This window comes from Dama dama, chromosome 29 (assembly GCF_033118175.1).
Source record: "Dama dama isolate Ldn47 chromosome 29, ASM3311817v1, whole genome shotgun sequence".
NCBI lineage: Eukaryota > Metazoa > Chordata > Mammalia > Artiodactyla > Cervidae > Dama > Dama dama.
The window spans coordinates 58,281,128-58,301,901 of record NC_083709.1 but is presented as its reverse complement, the minus strand read 5'-3'; the positions used below and the strand labels follow the sequence as shown (position 1 = coordinate 58,301,901).

The 20,774-nt window shown below is 39.3% G+C and overlaps 1 protein-coding gene across 2 annotated transcripts in view; it reads left to right on the top strand.

The window, feature by feature from the left end:
- Window positions 1-14,827, top strand: part of NMRK1 (nicotinamide riboside kinase 1) — a 38,009-nt gene extending 23,182 nt beyond the window's left edge. Inside the window, exons 5-9 of one of the 2 annotated variants that reach the window (XM_061132916.1) lie at window positions 6,548-6,695; window positions 6,777-6,848; window positions 7,473-7,579; window positions 10,465-10,548; window positions 14,217-14,827. In XM_061132916.1, the coding sequence (XP_060988899.1) occupies window positions 6,548-6,695; window positions 6,777-6,848; window positions 7,473-7,579; window positions 10,465-10,548; window positions 14,217-14,236 (431 nt within the window). In that variant the 3' untranslated portion in view covers window positions 14,237-14,827. Of the gene's footprint in view, window positions 1-6,547; window positions 6,696-6,776; window positions 6,849-7,472; window positions 7,580-10,464; window positions 10,592-14,216 lie in introns of both variants that reach the window. The other variant, XM_061132917.1, reaches the window with a different exon arrangement.
- Window positions 14,828-20,774: the final 5,947 nt, after the last annotated feature.

Sequence of the window (20,774 nt, the reverse complement as noted above, 5' to 3'; positions counted from 1 at the left end):
CTTCTATTGATAATGATTAGAGCAATTGAATCAAGGTACAGTGTAAGTGACTTCATTCCTCTAAAATGGGTATAGATCCATTCTATTGGGTGTTCTTGTTGGGCAGGAAGTCCTGTGGGAGAATGAAGAGAAGGGAGTATAAATAATTCTAGAGGTAAATCTAGTCTGATCCGAGTAAGAAACTGTTTTTGTAATTAATTTTGCACTAAATAGAGTTCCTCTCATGCCTCTTGAGAAAGTGAATGAGGGCTTTTTAAATTAGGATCTCCTTTCAAAGTATTGAATAGATTAGTCAGTTGATAATTAGCAATGCCCTTGGACTGCAAGGAGATCCAACCAGTCCATCCTGAAGGAGATAAGTCCTGGGTGTTCACTGGAAGGACTGATGCTGAAGTTGAAACTCCAATACTTTGGCCACCTCATGCGAAGAGCTGACTCATTGGAAAAGACCCTGATGCTTGGACGGATTGGGGGCAGGAGGAGAAGGGGACAACAGAGGATGAGATGGCTGGATGGCATCATCGACTCAATGGGCATGAGTTTGGGTAAACTCCGGGAGTTAATGATGGACAGGGAGGCCTGGCGTGCTGTGATTCATGGAGTCGCAAAGAGTCGGACACGACTGAGCAACTGAACTGAACTGAACTGAATGAGGGTCTAGAGGGCTTCCCTGGTGGCTCAGAGGTTAAAGCATCTGCCCCTATTGCAGGAGATCTGGGTTCAATCCCTGGGTCAGGAAGATCCCCTGAAGAAGGAAATGGCAACCCACTCCAGTATTCTTGCCTGGAGAATCCCATGGATGGAGGAGCCTGGTAGGCTACAGTCCATGGGGTCGCAAAGAGTCGGACATGACTGAGTGACTTAACTTTCACTAATGAGGGTCTAATCCAATTTACATCACCTAAGAGTTTTTGAAAATCATTTAAAGTTGATAATTTGTCAATACGAATCTGTGTTAGTTGGGGAGTAATATGTTGTGTACTAACAACAAATCCTAAATAATGGTAAGGTGTAGAGGTTTGAATTTTTGCAGGGGCAATGATTAACCCAGTTTTTTAAGCATTGTTGAGCTATATCAAACATGTGTTGAGTTTCTAAAACAGATGGAGCCAAAAACAATATATCATCCATATAATGAATAACAAGAAAGTCAGGAAATTGTTTTCTCACAGGCTCAAGGGCTTTAGCTACGTAGTATTGACACATGGTGGGAGAATTCATCATTACTTGAGGCAGCACAGTCCATTGATATCGTTTATGAGGCCCGATGTGATTAGGAAAAGAGAGAGAGAAAGCAAATCTCTCTCAGTCTAAAGGGTGTAAAAGTATATTTAAAAAGCAATCTTGTAAATCAATAATAATAATGTGCCAATTTTGAGGAATAGTAGTAGGTGATGGGATCCCTGGTTGCAATGCACCCATAGGTTTCATAGATACATTAACTTTTCTAAGGTCTGTTAAGAGATGCCATTTGTTAGATTTCTTTTTTTTTTCCCATTTATTTTTATTAGTTGGAGGCTAATTTACAATATTGTAGTGGTTTTTGCCATACATTGACATGAATCAGCTATGGATTTACATGTATTCCCCATCCCGATCCCCCCTCCCACCTCCCTCTCCACCTGATCCCGCTGGGTCTTCCCAGTGCACCAGCCCTGAGCACTTGTCTCATGCATCCAACCTGGGCTGGTGATCTGTTTCACCCTTGATAAAGATTTCTTTTTTATAACAAAAATAGGAGAGTTCCAAGGAGAGCAAGATTCCTTAATATGTTTCAATTCTAATTGTGTGTCTATAAGTTCTTTAGCAGCCTGTAATTTTTCTTTCGTAAGGGGCCACTGCTCTGTCCAAATAGGCTCGTTATTCTTCCAAGTTATTTTAATAATTGCATTATTTGTTAAGTGAGCAGTAGCCCCTAGGAAAAATGTAGAATTAATATCTGAGTTTGCCATTGCATAAGTAACTCCCTTCCTATTAGATTAAGGGGTGCATCTATCACATAAGGTCTTAATGTTGCAGGTTGGCCTTCTGGTCCCTCACATGGGTAGATTTGAACACTTTGATAGACCTCTTGTACTTTGGTTTGAGAAATTCCTGTAATTTTGCAAGATATTTTTTGTATAGGCCAGGATTTGGGCCATAAGTGTTTGGAAATAATAGTAATATCAGATCAAGTGTCAAGGAGACCAGAAAATCTTTTACCATTAATTTTGATATTTATATTTGGTCAGGCATATTCAGATACCAATGATGTCCATAAGGATTGTTTTTTATCTGTATTGCCAAATCTCCCTGTCCGTACATCATTAGAGGAGTTAATAGAAATGTAAGGCAAAAGAAGTAATTGAGCAATTTTGTCCCCCTTTTTGAATTGTCATAGAATCTGAGATGACATCATAATTTGAATTTCTCCTTTATAATCTGAATCAATTACTCCAGGGTGAACAGTAATTCCTTTAGAAGTCAAACTAGATTGGCCAAGTAAAAGACCAAAAATTTGTGGGGGCAGGGGCTCAAAAAGTCTGGTAGGTATTCTAGAAGGGACTGCTTGAAGGTAAAGGAAAAAATCAGTTAGGGCTGGTATATTGATGGCAGCACTGTCGGATGTTGAGGGTTTCAGGGAAAAGATGGAATTCGTCCCTGGTTTTTGTTGAAGGGGACCCCTGTTTGGAGTTTTCTGGAATAGTTTTTGTTTTGTTTTGTTTTGTTTTTAATATCAAATTTAGATTTACAATCTTTGGCCCAGTGTATTTTTTGTGTGTTTGTTTTTTATGGCAGTGAGGGCAGATTTTTGGAGGTTTTTTATTAGCCTTTTTAGGGCACTCTCTTTTTAAATGGTTTTTATCTCCACATGTAAAGCATCTTTTATTTTTCCTTTTAAAACAAGCAGCCATTGTTTTAGCTAGCATTTGTATCTTTTGAGTTTTTGATCTTAGATTGTAACAAGCCTTTAAATAATCAATAATAGTCTAAGTCTCATGAATTGAAACTATAGCTTTTTGACATTTTTGATTTGTATTTTCATAAGGAAGTAATTTTTTAAGCTGTTTTTTGGCTTCTTCTCTAATTACAGTACAGGAAATAGCAGTTTTTAATCTAACTAAAAAATCAGCATAATTTTCATTAGATCTTTGTAATATTTTAATATTTTAGCTACCTGTAGGCTCTCTTTGAGGAGTAATTTGATCTCAAGCTTCAAGAGCCACTGTTTTTAATTGTTTATGCAACAAGGGAGGGCATTGTATTTGAGCTTTTATGGCATCAAATTGTCCGGTATCAGTTAACATTTTAAAAGTAATTTGGTTTTGGGGAGCGCCAGCTGGAGCATTTTTGTTAGCGTGATCTCTGGCTATATCATGAAACTGCATTGTCCATTGAAGAGATTTTCGTGGTTTAAGGAGAGCTTTTACTAAAATTCACCAATCATAGGGAATAAAGTTTCCAGTAGAAGATGCCACAGCATTTAGAAGCTCTTTAGTAAAAGGCAAATGTGGGCCATACATAGTTATAGACTTTTTCATTTGTTGCATGTAAAAAAAACTAATACCTTCATATTGAGGTATTATGTGCCCTTGAGCATCAGGATTTCCTAAAACTGGAAAGGTGGGGAAACCATCAGCTTCAGAGACTTGTGATTGCAAAGCCAGTAATCCAGAGAGCCTCTGTTGCGGAGGAGAGTGAGTAAGTGTTGATTTTTTGCAAGTATGAGTCTATGTTAAGGACTCCTCATTATTATCCAGAAAAGTATTGCCAGTTTTGGTGTCAAAAAGTATCTCAGAAGAGTCGTTGTCAGAATCATTAGGTTCTAGCAAAGGAGAATTTTAGAGTCATGCCTGTTGGCAGAGGAGGAGCATTTGAAGTAGCCGGGGTAGGATTAGTAGGAAAATTTTGAAATATTTTATGCTGTTTTAATTGGGCCTTTTGTAAAGTTTCATCATCTAATTTATATTCATGTAATAAGTGTTTTGTCTGTTGTCGTATATGGGGAGGGCTGGAATTACCTTGAAATGGCAGAATTACAGCTTTAATGAGAGACCACAGGGGCCAGAAATCAATTGGAATATTTTTTCTCCATCTGGTGTCTCATTCAACATTTTCTTTGACCTGGTGCCAAATTTCTAAATCAAAACTGCCTTTATCAGGGAACCAAGGTTTACATTCAACGACTGTTTGAAGGCAAGCCTCTATTCATTGGTGCAAAACCAGAAGTCCCTGAACTTTAAACAAATGGTGAAATAAAGTAGAGAAGTGATGGGGCTTTCCAGCCGTTTGACCCATGTCTTAGTTCTTAGCGACCTCAAAAGGTCCCGACCTCAATTGGTCCCGAGTCACTCCGACCAAGATGCTATGTATACCAGGTCCCTGTTTCGGGCGCCACTTGTTGCGGTCCTTTGATGGACCAGTGAACCTTTAAATGGACCTGGTGGTCCAGAGTCGACGATAACAAAGTGAGAGAAAGAAGCTAATATTCCCTGATTTATGCAGAGAACCAATAAAACCCTTTAACAGGGCTTGTGCAGCTCACGAAGGCACCGGGCGCCTTCTCGAGGAGGTCTTGAAAGCCCAGGCAGGAGACTGAGCCCGGCAGGTTTCTACGCTCCAGAGAATCAGCCGGAGGGAGGGAGGGAGAGAGACAGAAAGAAAGACAGACATGGGGACCCAAGCCTCTGGTGGAGCAAGGGTGCTTTAATGATCTTTCTGTGAGTATATATAGGCTATTGTACAAGGAATGTCTTTCGACAATGATAAAGATCAGAAAACCAAATGTACAGCAACCGTTGTCAAGGGAACAGTGGATTAACAATGGTCATAAGGTCAGGAGACAATCCATATCTAAAGAAAGAGGATCAAGCCTAAGCAGTTTTGTCGTAAGGAGAATGTTTACTGAAGGATATTCATGCATGTGTCTCATCCTATGACCTCAGTCTTGGGAGCAGCGTGCCGTTCCACTCATTCCTGTTGCCAGGAACTGATAAGGAACAGAGGATTTATGAGAAACAGCATGCAGGAATCCTCCCGTTAAATGTTCCCTGACAGGATTCTTACCCACAGTAGTGGATATAATGGTCATCTGAGTTAAATTCACCCATTCCAGTCCATCTTAGTTCACTGATTCCTAGAATGTCGATGTTCAGTCTTGTCATCTTTTGTTTGACCACTTCCAATTTGCCTTGATTCATGGACCTAACATTGCAGGTTCCTATGCAATATTGCTCTTTACAGTATCGAACCCTGCTTCCATCACCAGTCCCATTCACAAATGGGAGTTGTTTTTGCTTTGGCTCCATCCCTTCATTCTTTCTGGAGTTATTTCTCCACTGATATCCAGTAGTAAGATGGTAGGCACTGAGAGAGGGGATCAGAGGGCAGACAGACTGAAACTACAATCACAGACAACTAGCCAATCTGATCACACCGACCACAGCCTTGTCTAACTCAGTGAAACTAAACCATGCCTTGTGGGGCCACCCAAGATGGCCGGGTCATGGTGGAGAGGTCTGACAGAATGTGGTCCACTGGAGAAGGGAATGGTCTAAGACATCTCAAATTTGGCCTAAGATGTAAACTTATAGATTGATGAATCTGAGTGATCCTCAAAGTTAATCAAAACTAATCAAGAAAAAAATAGAGAAAAACAAAAAAAGTCAATATCACTACAAATTCCACAAATATCAAAAAGATGAGGATATTATGAACAATTTTATGCAAATTGAAAACTTAAATGAAATTAGCCATCTTACCAAATGCAACTTAATCAAAACAAATACCAGAACAAAGAGAAAGCCTTAATAGCTCTATATCTATTAAAGGGATTAATTCATAATTTTAAAACCTTCCACTAAAATATCTCTACACACAGATGGCTCCATTCAGTTGTTCTGAAGTAGGAGTGAAATTTGCATTTCTGATAAGTTCTCAGATGCTGCTGGCGCTGCTGCTGGAAGTACCACACTTTGAGAATCTCTGTTATAGGGTGCTTTTCTAGAATTAACAACTGTAAGCTCTGAAAGTATGCGCATTTTAAAGTTTTGAGTATTATGTATTTGTATCTTTTGTAAATTATTTTAATGATTTACCTCTTATTTATCTGTAAGAGCTCTTTATATATTAAAGATACCCATTCTTTCCCAAGTATACTGCAGGTAATTTCCCCAGTGTGTCACTGTCTTCCTAACTATTTTATAAATACTTTGTCATCCAAAAATGTTACACATTATATAGTCAAGGGGGAATAGAAGTTATAAATAAAGCAATGAGTTTATAATTGTCAAAGTTGGTAAGTGGGGACATGGGAGTTCATTGCACTCTATGCTCTACTTTTGTATGTTTAAATTTTTCCAGAATGAAAATATATCAAACATACCATCTTATCAATGTTAGAGTTTATATTTTTTGTCTAAAATGTTTGTTAATTAGGTGTTTTTGAAGGAAAAATAGAATAGTGTTATTTTATATGTTTATAGGTCACTGGATATCCTCATCATAAAAAGCCACAGCGTAAAACCTTTGTTGTATTTATTTCATATTTGTGTCTTCTTGTTTGAAGTGCTCGAAGCGCTTAACATGGAGGAAATGATGTCCACCATTTCCTGCTGGATGGAAAACCCAACACGCTCTCTGGTATCAACACATGAGGAAAGCATTGAGGAAATTCCCATCTTAATTATTGAAGGTTTCCTTCTCTTCCATTATAAGTAAGCATTCCCCGCTCTGTTAATGACTCTGAATGAATGGGGAAAAAAACTAAATAGGCACTAAATATGCTGTTATTTTAGGCCCCTTGACACTATATGGAATAGAAGCTATTTTCTGACAATTCCGTATGAAGAATGTAAGCGGAGGAGGAGGTAAGTTTTGAAAATGCCCTTGTGGATTGTCATTCAAAAGACAAACTTTAAGAAAAACAAGGAAACAGCATTATTGAACAATGTGTATATGTTATTTTTCAAGCAAGGGAAGCCTCAACTCTTCACTAAGAACAAGACCTTTTTCCATAAATGGCCACCCACATGGAGTAATGCAAATTACTTTTCTAAGAAAAGGCTCTTGTATTAATACAAGCTGTTTGGCTCATCTTTCCTAAATCTTCATATGGAGCAATTTCATTTTGATTATGATTTTAAATTAATTGGCCTGTATTCTGCTACAGCCATTGAGGACACTGATTAGTTTACAGCTTACTACAACATAACAGTATTGCTATCATTATTTATATTAATAATGTCAATTCTTTTATAAATCACTTGAGGGGGGAAAGATAATTAGGAATGGTAGTCAGTGAGTTGCAAAGTTCATTTTTAGATCAGAGGACCAGGTCTATCATGTGTTGTCTCTGTAACTGGCACTGAGCCTAAAAAGTCTGGTCTTAATCCTTCTCAATCTCTGAGTGATTTCCCCATTGTCCTGACGATTACTTTACTTTATCAGTTTTGTGTTTCTGTCAGCATAAAGTTTCCTACATATTTTGACAGTACAAGGGTCTACAAGCCTCCAGACGCCCCAGGGTACTTTGATGGCCACGTGTGGCCCATGTACCTAAAGCACAAAAAGGAAATGGAGAATGTCTCATGGGAAATTGGTGAGTGTCTTTTTCCCTTCAAGGAAGACTTTTAACTGTCATTGCCTCAAAGTACACAAGAGTACACAAGATTTCAGAAGGCATTTTTCTCATGTATTAGATTGCAAAAGGACATTGTAAGCCAGAACCCTCATTTTCCACATTGGATCTCCTGGCTTCTGTTTCTCTCTCTATGACTCTTGTCAAAGTGTAGCAACTTCTAAATCATCAATTCATTCAACAAATACTGACTGAATGCATTTCCCCGAACAAGGCACTGCCCTGATGTTATCAAGGGAAATAAGACAGACTTGGTCTCCAGTCTTATGGATCAACATTCTATCAGGGAAACAGATATTAAACACACTTGCTACACAAGCTCTCCTTTCTAACTGTGCTGAGTACTGTGACACAGAGCTTCAGGGGCACTGTCCGGTCTCAGCAACCAGGGAAGGCTTCCTTGAGGAAGCCACATTTGAACCACTTTGTGATAGATTTAACTGGACAAAGGTGGGGGTGGGATACCACCCAGACAGTGGGTATGGTGCGTGGAAAGGCCAGGGGACACTGGCAAGAAGGTTGTGGTAGAGAAAGACAAAGCAATGGGTGATGGTGGTGGTACAGGAACGGTACAGACCTTACAAGGCCAAAGGTCATTGTCCTAAGGAAAGTGGGAAGCCCTCTACAGAGAGGTTTATTACAAGGATATGATAGATATAAAATTTTTGTTTAGTCAGATCCTTAAGCCTTTGTGAAGGGTAGATGTGTAGGGTGTGATATGGGACATATGTATTCAGAGGAGCTGAATGATAGAACAGATACAGAGGGTGCAGGTAGTTGAGGTGTCAGGACAACAGCTCAGGAATTGTCAGGTGTTATTTCAGAGAAAGTGAAAGAGGAGAGTGAAAAAGTTGGCTTAAAGCTTAACATTCAGAAAACTAAGATCATGGCATCTGGTCCCATCACCTCATGGGAAATAGATGGGGAGACAGTGGAAACAGTGTCAGACTTTATTTTTTTGGGGCTTCAAAATCACTGCAGATGGTGACTGCAGCCATGAAATTAAAAGATGCTTACTCCTTGGAAGGAAAGTTATGACCAACCTAGATAGCATATTAAAAAGCAGAGACATTACTTTGCCAACAAAGGTCCGTCTGGTCAAGGCTATGGTTTTTCCAGTGGTCATGTATGGATGTGAGAGTTGGACTGTGAAGAAAGCTGAGCGCCAAAGAATTGATGCTTTTTTGAACTGTGGTGTTGGAGAAGACTCTTGAGAGTCCCTTGGACTGCAAGGAGATCCAGCCAGTCCATCCTGAAGGAGATCAGCCCTAGGTGTTCATTGGAAGAACTGATGCTGAAGCTGAAACTCCAATACTTTGGCCACCTCATGCAAAGAGTTGACTCGTTGGAAAAGACCCTGATGCTGGGAGGGATTGGGGGCAGGAGGAGAAGGGGATGACAGAAGATGAGATGGCTGGATGGCATCACCGACTCGATAGGCATGAGTTTGAGTACACTCCGGGAGTTGGTGATGGACAGGGAGGCCTGGCATGCTGTGATTCATGTGGTCGCAAAGAGTCGGACATGACTGAGCAACTGAACTAACTATTTCGGAAAACAGGAAAAAATGAAGGACTCACGGATTTGCAAGGAGGAATGCATATCTGTTCTGCATGCCAGTAATGAAGTTGAGATCCCTACGAGACTTAAAGCAGTGATTTAGATATAAATACCTGGATCTATGGGGCTGGACTGAGAACAGATCCTTGGGATACAGAGTACAACATGGAGAAGATGCAGGAGGCTGGAGACAGAAGGCTTTTGGATGGGGCAGAGCAACCAGAGCAGACACATCTTTTCAGAATAAAGGGAGTTGCCCCTACTGTGAGAGACTTCATGGCCTCTTTGGTAAATACAGACAGCACATGGGACCGCCCCGTGGTCTGGAGGCTCTTATGATCCTTTCTTCAGTCCAGTCCAACCCCTCTTCCGCATCCCCAGGGCCTCTCATGACATTTTTGGTCACACTATTTCCAACCTGGACCATTGGTTGCAGGGATGTCTTCTCACTACTGCCTGTCCCCCCGCCTCTGCCATCTCATACTCCTACCTTGCTTAAATGCTTCCAAAGAGTCTTCAGCCCTTTGGGATAAAATCTAAACAGCCAGGAAGGATCTCAAGGTCTCCAAAGGCTAAGGCAGAGCCTTGCTTTATCTAAAGTCTCATTTCTATACTCTCCGTGCCTCCCCACATTCTAGCCTTTCCACACTTTCCAGAGCATCTTTTTCTTAACAGTCAAAGTTCTCTCCTACCTCCCCCTACCTCTGCAATATTCTGACTAGAAGACTCTTTCCTTCCTTTAACCTACAGAATTTTCTTATAACCTATTTCTTATACTAAACTGATTATGGCAATTTAAATATATATATATATATATATATCTCATGGCCTGGAGAATGCAGATTCAGCACACACGTGACAGAAATCACACACACACAAAACAGACAGACAGACACACACACACACACACAACGGCATGGTTTAAGAAGCTTCACAGGTTATCCTGATAAAGAAGTTTGAGAACTATTCCCTTAAATGATTGTTTTGAGAAAGCACCTATTTGGTGCTCCTAAAGTGACATATGCACAATGCCACTTAAGTCTGTGTCTTTTTTGTCTTTATAATTTTCACATCAGCTAGTTTGAATTTCCCTGTAATAACCCAAATCTCTTGCCTATTGTATCCAGCTTTATATTTTTCTTTTTAATGGCTATTAATTTCTTTTAAAATTACATTCTTGGGTTCTTTAAACTTATGGTGCCCTCAAGAGATGCCAAATGCCAGAGTAAGCATCCCATATTAATAAGCCTGTTAGCATTTGAACTATTCTTTTTTCCCCTTCTCAGTTTATCTAGATGGAACAAAATCTGAGGAAGACCTCTTTTCACAAGTATATGAAGATCTAACACAAGAACTAGCAAAGCAAAAGGGTTAGTATTGTCTAATCAAAGTGGATTGTGAAGGAGCAACCAGGTAAAATATTTCATTACATACCCATGAATGGTGTTGTTGTTGTTGTTGTTTTAGTCACCAAGTCATGTCTGACTCTTTCGTGACCCCATGGACTGCAGCCCACCAGACTCCTTTGTCCATGGGATTTCCCAAGCAAGAATATTGGAGTAGGTTGCCATTTCCTTCTCCTGGGGATCTTCCTGACCCAGGGATTGAACCTAGGTCTCCTGCATAGGCAGGCGGGTTCTTCACCACTGAGCCACCAAGGAAGCCCCAAGAATGGTATAGCAGAATGCTAATGTAAGAGTGATCGTATCCATTCACTCATTGCTTTGAAGACAGTTCAGAATCAGAGGCTCTGAATGGGTCTAGGGACTTGATTACTTTTTGAGTTCTTTTGAGGGTGAAAATATTCACCCTTTGTTATCTCTCTTAATGATATTTCTGTTATTTAGTTCAAAATTTTTAATGGCTGGCTATTATTTCAATAGGACTGAAATTACTCTTTGAATTGAGTGAAATTAAATGCTGATGATCTTGTTTTAATAGGCATAGAGTTCTCTTTCTCCTTTATTCCTCAAAGATTTTTCACAAATACTTATTTCCCAAAATAAACACAAGATTTTTAAAAAAACTTGAGTATTTCTTTAAGGTTTTCATACCAGACAATAAGACAATACATTTTGCAAGTGACAGAAATCCTCCTAAATCTGGCTTAAGCAGAAAGAAAGTACAGGAGTGGCAGTGGCTTCAGGCTCAACTGAGCTGAGGAGTGCCAATGGGGTCCTCATGGTTCTGCCTCAATTTCCCATTTCCTGTTTGAGTGTATTTTGAGGTCAGTCTCTCTCCACTAACAGACATGAAGTATTTTGGCAACACCATCCTCCTAAATCCAATAGCCCCAGTAAAAAGACAGTTTTATGCTTTTTCGGTATTGTCTATGAGTTGATAAAGAAAGCCGTGTATTGGGTACAGAAGGATCTATATGTTATTCTCACTAGTTTTGCATATGTTTAAAATTCTTTATTTTAAACATTTTTAAATCAATTTTCTGTATTATCCCAGCTGAAAAGTCCCAGGAAACATTTTGATTGGTCCTGCTTGGGTCACATGACTTTTGCTAAACCAATCAGTATGCCTGGGATATGGCTTACTTTTGTTGGCTAGAAGTGGATCATGTACTCATATTGTAATTGAGTAGCTCAGGAAAGGCGTCCTGATTTAAGGGGAGAAATCCCCCAAAGGGAAGGCAGAGTAGGAGGCAGAAACCAGAAGAAGGATGACAAAGTGTGCTGGGAAAACAAAACTATAGATCTAAATCTTTCACTGGCAGTGTTTGAGCTAACACTTTTCATGGCTAACATAAAAATGCAGTCATCTGCTGGCTCAGGAGAAGACAGTATGAGTCACTTTGGCAGTGAAGAATATTACATGCTCTTTTGGTGAGAAGCAATTCCCCTGGTGCAAATGTCATCATCTCTCAGAAAGAATTAGGTTTTCTGTGTCCTCAGTAAATTCCTAACTGACTAGATATTTGAGCCCAGCTAGGCAGCTCATTGATCCTAACACACTCCCAGGTTCAGAATCAGCCCTTCCTGTAGGCATGAACCTATTTAAAGAAATGTCAGGACCATACTAAAATTTCCTCCTGTAAGTGGAACTTAAAATCCTTGCCAGGTATGCCTGCTCACCCCTGCCATCTGTTACTCTGATGAAAGGCATGCCCCCCATCACGAAGCTCAGGCCCCAGCATCAGTGGATACAGAGAATGCAGAGTGAAAGGAGCGGCTCAGCCTTTGTAAATGATAGCACCTGAGCCAGAGCCACTTCTTGAGAGCTTGTTGGCTCCCTTGCTGATCTTGATAGGGTACTTACAGGATGTTGATACTTACAGGGGTTGAACACCTATACCTTTCCATTCTCTCAATAATGGCTAGGCTTGGGTCCAGTTGTCCTTTAATGACCAAGTTACGTGCTGACGTTTGGCCTTATGCTGTATCTGCTGAGAAAAATGAACGAGCCTTGATCATGTAGCTCAGGCAGATAGCATACTGAATGCCAGCTTTTGCCATCTGGTCCAAGACCCAAGAAAAGCTAGCGTGTTTTGAAAGGGGCTGAAAACCCACAGGAAAGTACATTTCTATGTCTATGACACCCTCCTCTTTCTTTACCTACATCCCAGAGGTTTGTAAGGAAGTATTCCTTCGTAAGACTATCTTGCCTGCATTTGAGATACTGGATAAAGTTTAAAAAGAAAAAAAGAATAGAAATGTTGTAAGAGACATAAAATCCAAGGAATATCAGCTTTTCCTGCCTCCAAGATTTATATTCGTTTTTTCTTTTTTTTTCCAGTTGTATAAATAAGTTACTGTGTTATTTATAGTAACCATCACCTTTCCCAGCTCTTCCAATCACAGTGCCCTGGCAATGCTAGCCTGGAGGGATCCTTAGCATAGCCTGGTTTAACCCTCAGTGAGGTTAAACCAGGCTGTTCTGGAGGGCTTCAAATGTTTCCGTTGAATATACCTCGGGCTTCTTATAGTATCTCATAAACTCATTTTCTATTCTAAACATATAGAATCATAATTGTAATAAAGCAATAATAATGAAACAGAAACAAAGATTGAATTTAAATCTCTCCCTTACATGGTTACATGGCTTACATGGTCAATTGCCATGTTTACTTTTGTTTTTAAATTAGTATTTAATGTTGAATAAGCTTTGTAGAGTCCATTATATAATGAAAAAATAAAACTAAATAGCTCTCCCAGTTAAAGGATTCGAGGTTGAGTTCTGTTTTGCTCATTAAAAGTAAATTATAAGACCTGACACTGACATCTTCCTGCAGAAGAAAGACGTCAAATCAGAGGGATAAAAACTGCAAAATAAAAATTTAATAAAATGAATTTGGGGGGATATTTTTCTATGTTGAATTTAAAATATAATTTCCAATTATAAAGTAACAGTAGTATAATTGCCATAAAATTATTGAACCATTTCCTACTGTTAGATATTTAGTGTTGTTAAAAAGATTTTTACATTGGCAAATAACATACTGTAAAATATGTGTGTGTGTTGCTGGTTTTCTTCTTATTGAATGATATTTAAAATTTTTGGAAGTAGCACTTGCTGGGTCAAAGAGTATAATCATTTTTATATTTTGCATGCTTCAAAGATTACAAAAAAAATGTGTGCTTTTCTAGCATGAGATGTGTGATAAGAATGCGGCAGGCTGATCATTGACTTTCTAAGCCAAAGTCACTAAATATTCAGCGCGGCATCCTTACTTTTTAAAAAAGATAAGAATACTTCTTTCCTCAAACCAAGGATACCATTCCAAAACAAGAATATTACTGTATCAGCCACCTTTTGTGATATTCTTCTAGTTCTCAAATTATTTCATTCTTTGAAGTCAAGGATCATTATACCAATTTGCAAATAATACTGGATATCTGAAAATAGGCTTAAATTTAGCACAAGGATTAAAAGAATGAGATTTGGACTCAATTTAGTTCTTTACAGAAAACCAGCATTTCTGGTCCCAGAATCTGTAATCTTAACACACCTTGATGTTAGTGTGAAGATTTAATAAAATGACAGTTGGAATTCTTCATTAATTTCTTTTCTTTTTGTAATTATTCCCAAGGTATGCGAGTGACAGCATAAAGTTGGAATGGACTGAAACTTTCCTGGAGTGAATTGGAAAATTCAAAGGAATCTGTTCAAGTGCCATAACCAAGACACGTTGTGCACTTTGGTACAGTGACAGTCTGTTGTTTTGTTAGTTTGTTCTGTCACACATGATTTCCTTAACACATGGAATAGTAAGTGGCTATCCATGATAATGGACCTAAATTTACCCTAATGCTTTTCTCACACCAAGAAGTGCACAGATACAGCATAGCTCACAAAGACTGAGTCATTTTCACTAGACCAGTGATTTTCAAACTTTTATGAATGGGACCCAAAGTAAAACATAAGATGTGGATCACAATCCAGTATATATGTAATCTATTGATGTGTGTGTTTGTGTGGATGAGTCTATATATGTATGCAAATGTGTCTATATTTGTTGCATGTATCATATCAAGTATCATATAACATTTACCTCACATACAGTATGCTCTTTATATTTTTCTATTTTTAATTTTTAAAAAATATTTGTTACCATCCCATACCTGATGCCCACCTCCTGCAAATAATGGGATTACCAGGAGTAGCAATCATATTGAATAAATCAACAGTTTTGCAACAGTATCTTTTTGTATGTGTTTTGTCCTTGTTACTGCTGTAATTGTTTCTCATATGTATCTAAACCTGCTGAATCATTTGTGTCACTTATATTGAGACTTCCTTACAAATAAGGATTTTTGTGTGCATGTTTCATTTTGTTTTTGCCAAACCAATGGTCTAAAATTCCATAAGTAAGCCACAGTGACTTGAGTGGTATGCAGTACAGGGGAACTTGCATTGGAAAGCACAAACAGGTGATCTGTGTAATTGTATAATTTCTTGATGCCCCATTCAGTGCTGGAATTTAAATTACTGATCAACTTGTTATTTATTAATAATAGATTTCTCACATTCACGGTTTTTACATAAATATAAAATATATTCTTAAATTAACTTTAAACAATCTCTACAGACTCATCTGATCAGCTCTCATTACTTAGAAGTTTGTAACTAGCTTGCACTCAGTAATGATTAGGGGGGTTTTTTGCTCACATACACTATTAAAAAAAAAAAGAAATCTGGGCTGAAATTACAGTTCATTCACTTAATAACTTTTTATGTTTTTGATCAACAACACGTTAAAGTCTTTATTTCCTCTTTGTAAGGTGAGGATACCAACAGTAACTTAGTGTAGGTATAGTAGAGAGTAAAGATAAGTTTTGAAATCCCTAATATGGCCCCCAAGGCACCCATGATCCACCTTCTAAGTGCCTCTCTGCCTGCATTTCCCATCACTCAACTCTCTGCTGCTCAGCCACTGGAACCTCCTCTCCTCAAACTCACCAGGATTCTTCCCATGTCACAGCAGCCTCACGTACTGCTCCTGAGGCTTAGAGCAAACTTCTGCAACCCTCCCTCCAACTAGTCTGCTAACTCCTGCTCCTCCTTCAGTTCACTCTTGCGACACCACTTCTCAAGGATTTCCCTTCTCCATACCCCGCCCTCATAGGTGCTCTCAAGGTTCCTCTACTTTTCCTTCAAAGCGCTGAGAACAGTTGTAATTACTCTGCCACTTACAGAATCACTCATTCCGTAGCTGTCTCTCCAGCTAGACTGCAAGCTCCTTGAAGGCAGGACCCACCTCTGTGACTCAGTTACAAATACCCGCTGTTAACTAGCACAGTGTCTAGCACAGAGTGAACATAATAAATGCTGGGTACTTTTTATACATTATTACAATATTAGGAATGAGTTCACATGCAAGCAGTATGTTAACTTGACTAATATAACTTACTGAGGTAATCATTTTTACATAACAAAAGTTCAAGACATGTAGTCTAGGATTTTTACATAGAGTTGTCAGATTTAAGGGGGAAAAATAAAACACAATTAGAGGGCACACGGTTAAATTTGAATTTCAGATAAACTCTAAACAACTTTCAAGTCCTAACTATTACATACTTAAGACTTGTTTTTCGGAAATTCAACAACTTGGAAGTGTCATAGAAAAGCCACAGTCTTTCATCCTTGGCCTGTGGAGCTGTCATCAGGAGATCACAGGAAGGCCCCACAGAAGCGCCCAGCAGTGTCAACTCTCAAGGAAGGAACTGGGTACAGGAGGCAGACAGCCATAGGGCTCCCCAAATCACTCAGCGGTGACCCCAGCGGCCATGGCTCCCCTGGCCACTCTCACTGCAAAAGAAGCTGGGAAGAAGTTGTCAGGATAGATTCGAACCAGTTATGAATCACTGCCTGGGGATGTTGCCAAGCTGAGGAAAGGCGGGGGCAGGGGGAACACTTTTACTAAAGGAGGAGGAGGAAACAGGTAAGCACCTGCAAGTATTCTGCAAGTATTACCACATGTTCTGCTTATTCTCCCTGGCTATAATTTTCTCGAGCTTAGATGGATGTAATTTGTTTTATCCAAACAGTTTAAAAAAAATTTTTTTTAATGTTTATTTATTTGACTGTTCCAGGTCTTAGTTGCAGCATGTGGGGTCTTCAGTTGTCACTGCAGCACACAGGGTCTTTAGTTGCAGCATGTGGGATCTAGTTCCCAGAACCAGGGCTTGAACCTGGCCCCCTGTGTTACGAGTGCAGAGTCTTACCCGCTGGACCACCAGGGAAGTGCCAAGATTTTTTTTTTTTTTTCGTATAGACGTCTAGATATGACTTTTCAAACTTTATTTCCCCAAATTTCTGAAATACTCTTCCCCACAGAGAATACGTGTCACTGTGGATTGAGAAGCATCACACTTGACTTTCCCCATTTCAGTAGTGAAAATAGATCAGAGAGAGGCTGTTTATCTTGGTGTATGGGGGGGGGGGTGGGGTGGGCGGTGTGTGACACTAACAGACATTAGAAATGGAAACATTCAAATCATTTTGGGAAGAAAGAAGTTTTTATTTACGTCTCTCAATGAGAAACAAGTCAGGAATTTGAAATGAAGAATACTAGCATTTCATTTCCACTATGTGCCTTCACATTTAGTTACTCGTATCAAAGCAGTTAATGAAGTATTGGATTGGCCAAAAAGCTCCCCCAGGTTTTTCCATCAGATCTTATGGGAAGAAAATCTGAATAAACTTTTTGGCCAAGCCAATATCTATTTAGAAAGACTAAAAGGAGCAAATCTGCTGAAGACTTCACTTTTCTGTGCATAAATAACCTCAATCCCTTTAGGTTGAATTTGCTGTAAGAAGGTTTTGTTGTGCTAAATGTTAAGCCCAGAGGAAGGTGTTTAGAAGAGGGCCTCGTGCATAGACTGTTACACTACAGGGTGACATTGAAGCCCAACAAGTTATCTTTTAAGGATACACTTGTGGTAGTACATAGAATCTTAAAATGTTGGAGTAGTGTCAGCTGATCTGATGCTCTGTATTTTAGTGTAGAAATTAGAACCAGAGCTGGTGACCTGCCCAACCCCATGCAGCTAGTTACTAGCAGGACCAGAGCCAGGCCATAAGTCCTCCAGCATACAAACATGCACACGCCCACACACACATTTTCCATTTTAAAGCAAAATGGCAGAAAAATCTCTTGTGAGAGTACATCATCTCTCCACCTTTCCTTTGAAAGGAGCAAATTAAGGAGCTTGGAAAGGCAAAGGCTGTGTCAGGGGAAAGGGAAACTTTCTGTTCTGGGCAGTTGGAGCCTTGTCAAGGAGGCAAGCCAACTCATGAGGTTATCTGAGGGGCAAGGTGCAGTGGAGAGCTTATGTGAGCACCATGGTGCTGTCTGCTGTGCTGACCTTAGGTCTGTGGCTCAAGCTGTTCCTTCAACAACTGAAGCCATGGTGGAGACCTAGGAAAAAGCACAGATATGGAAAAGGCAGAATAGGCATCACACTCCACATCTGTGCACCCATAGGAGCAGATGAAACTTCGGGGACTTCATCAAACCTGTACATAAGAGCACATCAAAAACAGAATTTCTTACCAAATTGAGCATAGTCGATGCATTCATGCCCACATGTCCAGAAACACATCATCAATGTAAAAGCAGAGGTAAAAATCATATGCTCCCTGGTAGCTTCCAGATCCTAGAGAAGTTAGGTTGTCTTCTTGTCTTCTTCAAAATTAAAAAATGAGACTAGGGCTTCCTTGGTGGTCCAGTGATTAAGACTGGATGCTTCTATTGCAAGGGGTGCTGAGTTTGATCCCTGGTGGGGGAACTAAGATCTCACATGAGGGGCAGTACAGCCAGATAAGTAAATAAATAGATAAAGATTGAGATTTAAACTCATACAAATAAATCCTTATTGACTCTTCTCTTTATGCCTGAACAGCAAGTTTCTAGAACTTACTGTTGTAACAATGCTTCTTAAACCTTAGTGTGTACCAGAATTCTTTGGAGGGCTTATGAAAACAGATTGCTGATCCCCAACCCCAGAGTTTCTGGTTCCATTGGTTCGGGGTAGGGTACTAGAATCTGCATTTCTAACAAGTTCCCAGGTGATGTTGATATTGCTCACCCAGGGATCATGCGGAGTTACTGCTCTATAGCTGACAAATAGCAGCATGCAGGCCCAGGAGGACCCACACCGGCTGTTATTCAGACACCATCAACCTGAAATTATCACTACTGTCAGCCCCTAAAAGTATTACAGAATAACTCTTGTGTCAGTTACTGATTTTACTCACTCTTAGCTCCAGATTATCCCTTTTTGCTTCTTCTGTGAAAATGAATCTGGGCCCTCTAAGTTTCTCTTGTCAAATGGAGCAAAGTTAAGCTTTGTCAATAGGGGGCGCTGGAGAGCCGTTGCAGGAGAAAGATTTTGCTTTTAGGTGCCACTCAGTTGGGCTTCCCTGGTAGCTCAGACGGTTTAGAATCTGCCCGCAATGCGGGCGACGTTGGTTCAATCCCTGGGTTGGGAAGATTCCCCTGGAGGTGGGCACGGCAACCCACTCCAGTATTCTTGCCTGGAGAATTCCCATGGACAGAGGAGCCTGATGGGCTACAGTCCATGGACTCGTGAAGAGTCGGACCCGAGTGAGGCATTAACGAGTGACTCTCGTGTGTTGGTAATTGTAGCAGAGTGCCTCTGCTGAGACATCTCCTGGGGAACAGTTTTTCCATGGCATCCTAGAGGCAGATTTCCCCCAAATTCCATTGAATGGATTGCCAGCATATATAGCCAACATTACACCACAGCTACTTCCCTGACACTCTGAGCCTTGGCAATACCTTCTCCAGCAAGGTCTGGCTCTTATTAGTAATGGAGGTGGGGGTGGGGGCAGGGCGGGGGTGGGGTTGCATATGGTAAAGTCTCTTCCTTTGGTGTTTCTTCTCAGCCCTAGAGGTTGTGGCTATTCCTTACCTCTATCTTCTTTAAAGTTCTCTTTACTCCTTAGCAGCCTTCCTTGTATTTTATTTATAAAATGTTATCCCTTGCTGGTGTTTTATTTATAAAATATTATCATTAATTGTGTAATTAATTATTTGTTTATATGTTATATATTTATCTTATACATTTTTATTTTACATACTTTAAACATATGCTTTATATAAATATATATTTAAATATATGTTATATACTTATTTACAGCCACTTTGGCACATTCTCTATTTATTCTTTATTAAATTTGTATAAATATCATTATTTTAAAAATAATTATATTGATCTTTATGTAAAGAATTTATAAAATTCTTTATATCACACTTTTCTTGTTCATATTAGTCTGGTTTTTCTTTCCTTATTGGACCCAGTGGATAGATACAACCAGTGGATATATTAATACTATTGAACTGATTTATACAAGATGAATTTGGGCAACTCTGGGGCTGCTTTTTTTCCTTTTTTTATCTTTGTAATGTAAAGCATAGGGAATATAGTCAGTAATATAATAATAAATTCATATGGTAACAGTAACTAGGTTTATTATGGTTATCATTTTTGCAATGTATATAAATATTGAATCACTATGTTGTACACCTAAATCTAATACCAAAGTATATGTCAATTATACTTCAATTTTTAAATGTCAAAAGCCCCCACATTTTGACCAGTAAAAAGGGCCACAGCCTGCAATCCTATGATCTGTACCTTACCATCCTTTCTGTAACAGACTTTAAGTGGATTCCCTAAGGAAATCTTGGATATTCTCAATGTGACAGTAAAGTTTTTCATGCAGGAGAAGAGGCTCAGTTTTTTGAATCAGGCTTTCAGGAAAAATTTTTAAATATAACTTGTCTTTTTTAACAGATCTATCATCTGTAAGTCTGAAGGTTGCATTGGAGGACTTTCTTCAAAGTGACCATGATGAAACAATCTAAACAGGAAAAAATATTTAACAGTGACGATGCTTATGTAAAAGTATGGTATTTATTTTACTGTATGGGTGTTTGGACTTCTAGCTAGTGGCCTATAAATTTATAGAAGTAATTAACCTTCACTAAGTACCTACCATGTTTTTAGGTATGATGTCAATTATTGTTAAAATTTTCCAAAACTGAGAAATAGGCCAAAGGGCTCCTGCATATCCTTTTGGAGTTATCTCAGCATTTTCTAGCCAACCCACCCAGCCACCA